Source organism: Perkinsus marinus (genome assembly GCF_000006405.1).
Source record: "Perkinsus marinus ATCC 50983 genomic scaffold scf_1104296955874, whole genome shotgun sequence".
In the NCBI taxonomy this organism is placed as follows: domain Eukaryota; phylum Perkinsozoa; order Perkinsida; family Perkinsidae; genus Perkinsus; species Perkinsus marinus.
The window spans coordinates 897,614-902,747 of record NW_003207677.1 but is presented as its reverse complement, the minus strand read 5'-3'; the positions used below and the strand labels follow the sequence as shown (position 1 = coordinate 902,747).

At 49.8% G+C, this 5,134-nt stretch overlaps 3 protein-coding genes across 3 annotated transcripts in view; 1 reads left to right on the top strand and 2 right to left on the bottom strand.

Moving 5' to 3' along the window:
• Positions 1-730, bottom strand: part of Pmar_PMAR020665 (hypothetical protein) — a gene marked incomplete at both ends in the record, with an annotated part of 1,612 nt that extends 882 nt beyond the window's left edge. The window contains 2 exons of the mRNA XM_002775638.1: positions 232-274; positions 675-730. Of these exons, the coding sequence (XP_002775684.1) occupies positions 232-274; positions 675-730 (99 nt within the window). The remainder of the gene's footprint in view (positions 1-231; positions 275-674) is intronic.
• A 139-nt stretch (positions 731-869) lies between these two features.
• Pmar_PMAR020664 (hypothetical protein) lies at positions 870-3,853 on the bottom strand (the record flags this gene model as incomplete). The annotated part of the gene is made up of 3 exons (XM_002775637.1): positions 870-1,907; positions 1,951-3,614; positions 3,664-3,853. The coding sequence occupies 3 exons, from the start codon at positions 3,851-3,853 to the stop codon at positions 909-911; spliced, it is 2,853 nt and encodes a 950-aa protein (XP_002775683.1). The 3' UTR covers positions 870-908.
• Positions 3,854-5,061: 1,208 nt separating this feature from the next.
• The window catches only part of Pmar_PMAR020663 (conserved hypothetical protein), a gene marked incomplete at both ends in the record, with an annotated part of 1,011 nt that continues 938 nt past the window's right edge, over positions 5,062-5,134 (top strand). The window contains one exon of the mRNA XM_002775636.1: positions 5,062-5,069. Coding sequence (XP_002775682.1) covers positions 5,062-5,069 — 8 coding nt within the window. The remainder of the gene's footprint in view (positions 5,070-5,134) is intronic.

Below are 5,134 nucleotides of genomic sequence, written 5' to 3'. Positions count from 1 at the left end.
CTAGCCAAGAACTGTTCTGTGATGCCACTCCCCGATCCAGGCAACAGTCTCGTCCGACTATTAGGGAGCATCCAAACAACATACTCACAGCAGCTCGAATCAAATACATAGCACACAACGCCATACGTGATCAGAAACGCATGGATTACACCCGATTTTACTGGAGATTTTCGCCGACTAGCCGCCCTGCATAGTAACTTACTATTAGTAAGTTGCCCCTCCGTGACTCACCTTGAGTTTGAAGCCATCGCTGTTGGTCATCATAAATCTCTCCCTGTTATACCAATCAACGATAGTCAGTCTTCCAAGCTCAGCTCGTGTACCCACACCCACTGCACTTCAGCACGTCGACCTGTGTCGATCAATATGGCGCGCGCGATATTTTCGACGGCATACAAATTTGAAAGATTATGAACCTACCCAACCCGCTCCACTCATCATCAGTGTGGTAAAATAGGGCCCCCTTCCTTGGGCGACGTGGCTCTCGAGGCTTCCTCAGCCCCAGGCGGTACGAAAGATTCCTCATTAGGTTCGGAAATTCTCAAGCCTCTGATCTTATTTTTCATTCTGGAACCTATTTCATAGGACGCCTTACATCAGGACGTCTTTGAGTTTCATGGACGCTCTGATGTAAAGTGTCCTATGAAATAGGCTCCTGGATTTTGCTTCCTCACCTGCTATTGACAACACCGATCATGTTAGTCAAAAACTCCGAAGTCGCGTTCAACATTGAGTTGCGATAATGAGTTGACTAGAAAAATCTAACATTTCAAGTCCTCACACTCTCTACAACCATGTGCTAACACCAAAATCTATATCATGTGATCTACATAAACGAAACGAGTTGCTCGTAGCCTACGACCTTCTACGTGAGAATCGCGTCTAGAGCTAACTCGGTATTCGAAAGACTACCAATCATCAGAATCCGAGGATTCCGGAGAATCTGTGGCACGACGTGGGCTGCAAGGGCCCGAGCCGAGGCGCCCCGGCTTTCCGCCTGCACCCTCTTCTATCCTCGTGCGGTCTTCGGCCTTAACGCACGAAAGCTCTGGATGGGGATTCACTGAACACACTCTATCGATGACTTGTGAGTAGGTGTAAGACTTCTGCCGACGTTGAGCTCTTTTGTTGGTCTTGCGGGTAAAGCCGCTGAAGCCTTCCGGCATCCTCGCGAGCGAGGCTTCGAGGAACCCGTCGAGAGCGTCACCAGACATACCAAGTCTATTCCAAGCTATGATTCCTTCGTCGGATATGACTTCATGACTCAAGTGACGCCTACCGGTGGGATCGGTGGTGTTGAGGAGGCTACACATAGCCTCCACCACCGATTCATTGTATGTTCGCATAGATAAACATCCAGCGAGGTAGAGTATATTTTGTATCCCAATGTAATGAGGACGACAGTGGAGCATTTCCCATACTTGAGGCACGTCTATCTTTCCATTAGCGGCCTTCGGCCAGTCCATAGAGCGGATACGATCAATGAAAATGGCGAACTCCGAAGTCAACTCCTCAATATCCAGAGCATACACCTCTCTATGGATAATCGAAGCTCCTGCAATCTCAATTAACTCCGCCGTACTTGTGCATTGATAAACCTCCGGAGACTTGTTAGTATCCAGTTTTCTATCAGCGTCTGAGAGCTCGGACACCCACGAGCTGCCGAGAAGAGCCTCGCCACTGAAGATCTGCGAAGCAGCAACGAGCCATTCTGGAAGATCAGACAGGATACGGATATTAAGGCTCTCCTTGAGTTGTGAGAGCCACGACACCATGAATTGAAATGCATGTACCATTCTCGAGTCAGACACCTTCTCAAGGTCAACTTCATTCCAGTGAGGATCTCCAGTGAAATCAACGGCATATAACGGGGGGAAGCATTCTATGTCAAAAAGTCCCTTGGGTACCTGAAGTACTGAAAAGTCCCCGTGTATATCTGAGGTACCGTACCTCAGATATACACGTGGATTCCTCCATGGCATCGATTAGCATTTCCAATGCCGCTATCCCGACAATCAGAGAGTCTCTTAAGGCTTGTATAGCAGCCGCTGTTTGCCATGGTCGAGCGAAAACTTGTTGAGAGCAACCCGAAGCCTGGCTCACGTGCTTCATCGTATCGTAGGCCACTAGGAATTTTACCATCCAGTCACATCGTGTTATCCCAGGCTCTCCCATATGAACGAGCAGTGGGTAATTACGTGAGAAGTTCTCGTAGACACGAGTCTCAGAGCTCGCCCATCGCGTAGGCATGAAAGCTAAAGGCACAAAATAAGGGACCCCGGTCTCAAAGGATGCCTGCTCTAGCGCCTCGAATGCCTGCCCATGCCTCGCTGGCATGTGCTGGTGAAGTTCAGCTCGGACATTAGTAATGCCTTTACTCGCATCATTACAAGCGAGCTCCAGCCTATGCGCCACACACCATGTATGGACGAGTGTAGTAGGGTCAATGTCGAGGTTGGCCCGCAATTTATCACCCAGACGCAGATTGTGGTACTCCCCATCAGTCGCGACCGCTGTTAAAAAATTCTGCAGGAAGGATTTATCGAAGACGTCTTCCAATGTTCGCACCACAAGGTCGGCTAAGCCCTTACCACTCTTATCCGAAGCAATGGGAGCACTCAAAAGGTAGCACGAAATACGGCCATTGACTAGAGTAAAGACGGCTACGGGCTGCAGAGTTCGACGACGAATAGTTACTTTATCACAAGACGCAGCCATAGGCGAGGGTCTGTTGCCGAAGCATAACCAAGAGCGAGTAAATAATGCGCGTATACGCCCCTTCATTTCTTTGATCATAGTTTGGATGAATAGAGGTCGGAAAGAATTACGAGAATGCCCCATGTCACCGATTTTCACACCATTAACTGCGTTGAGAGCGAGTAATCTCTCATAACCACGGCCGCTCATATTCTCAACCACCGAGAAATATACACATCTGGCCACTGCGAGATCCATCGCACGGTCTCTGGCCTTCTGCTTTGTATCCGCGAGTGCCAAGCATTTGAGATGTGTCGAAGTTTTCAAGTGATCACGAAGGGCTGAGAGTAAGTCTCTACGGCGAGCTGAATCGAGGGCATCAGGACATTGAAAGACACCAATCCTCTCGAGGCCTCCAGGGCGATCCCGAGGCTGCAGAGAGTATTTGTAAGTATAACAAGTCGTGCATTCAACCACTTGGAATGCGTCGTTCACCTTGAATGGACCAAGGGTCGACACCTCTCTCTTGAGCTCGAGCTTGTCCTTCGCCTCACGATCAAATTTTAAGTGCTCAACCAGCTTGGCCTTGATGTCCTCAAGCATCTCACTGTGCATCCTCAGAGTAGCAGACTGTGTGCGCAAAAGTCCGTTAGTTGATGTAGGAACGTTGAAGACCGGAAATGCCTCGACCGGCTCAGGTTGTTGAGCCTCAGCTAGCTCGGGTTGCTGGTCCTCTGCTGACTCGCGTTTCTCAGCCACAACTTCACGCGGGGCTCGGACCTGTTCGTTCTCCTGACCATCTCGCTCTTGATTCTCAAAAGCTCCACCATCCGTCACTCCCTCGCTTTGAATGAGCGCCGATGAAGATGAGGAGCGACATACTTCGTCCACTGCAAGCATATCCACGTCTTCCGTAGCTGATTAGTAACTGGTTCCTGTTGCACCGAGAGTGAAGCATAGACTCACCTCCTGAATCGCCTTCGGTGGCTCGCCTTCTTATAGCAGCAAATTCGAAGATGGAAACGTTGTTCCCGACGGGCTTATAACGCTCCCGGCGTCCGGCATGATGCCTTTCAAAATGCCTATTCTTTTTGAAGTTATCGACTCTGTCTTTCACGTTGCAGTAGAAGCACTCCAAGATGTCACGGGAGGACATAGCAAGAGGATGGAAACTTCCGAGTAGGAGCGTGTCCAGTGAGCGAAGAGTGCTACCGTCTAGGTGACGGTGGTTCGAAGCTCGACACCGTGTCGACGACACGGCTAATCTATTCAAACCTACCACACGGCTCAGGTCGAGCCTATAAGTCTTCTATAAAAATACTCTATAATGTGAGGGTCGAAACCCTCGGCCTGGGAACAAAGCCCTTTGAAAGACACCTTTAAATGAGGTCTTCGATGTTACAATGATAGTGGTCGTGGTGCAACAAGCCTCATTGAGGCTTCTTCGACCGGGTCGAGCTTGTCTGAATGCGATTCAAGGCGCCATGGTCTATTGTACGAGATGCTGCATGACGTCACGGCAATAAGGGAAAGAGCAAATCCGCGTCACGCACGCATCAAAACCAATGGCGCTCGGCCCAGCGCGCGCATATGTGATGTTGCGCGGGACTCGCAAGACTTTCTGATTGGATTGCAACCATCACAGTGGGGATATACTTCCTCAGCTTCGCATTTCCTCACGCACACGTGTGGTCGGGATGAGCCATATTTTACCACACTGCTCATCATCTATCCCTATATCTCTGATCTTCGAGACCCTAGTCGGGCAACTAGCTGTTGGGTCTGCAGGGTAGTATCTATGCTGTCCTTCTCGATGCAGCAAACTCCCAGAATACGTCATACCCCCTTCCTCGTTCGCAATGTAGGATCTGCGAACAGAACAAGTTAGATGCATTTATCGCCGAGTACGCCCTAGTTGACCAACTCAGCCTCTCGTGGGGCGCGGTACTCAAGGATCGCACTTTAGCTGTAAACAGGAACGGCTCGGGCCACTGAGAAAATGCAGTTGAGTGCAGCATACTGAACCCATGGAGGAGAGATGAGGTTATTGGTGTGGTAGTTTGAATGACCCACTTTTGATCGCACTGTACCACTTGGCGGTCGGGCCGGTCCTCTAAGGTGAACTCAAGGGCATGAGAGGGGTCTACTCCACGCTTCCATCTATGGTCATGATGGAGATATAGAACAAGATACGGCTTGATGGAGAAAGTAGTCATCTAGAGCGGAGTATACGGGGGTAATACTACTAAGTACGATGCGCTCCCTCCTACACATAGCACCCCTTCGAAAACAGCGAGGTAGGGCCTGTCGAGGACCTCCATATCCCACACCATACCAAATCGGGGTTCACAATGCGATGTCAACATGCTACTGTAGTGTGAATACTAGTTGATACGCCGTAGGGGATATACTGTGGTATAATGTCTACCTCTACTCT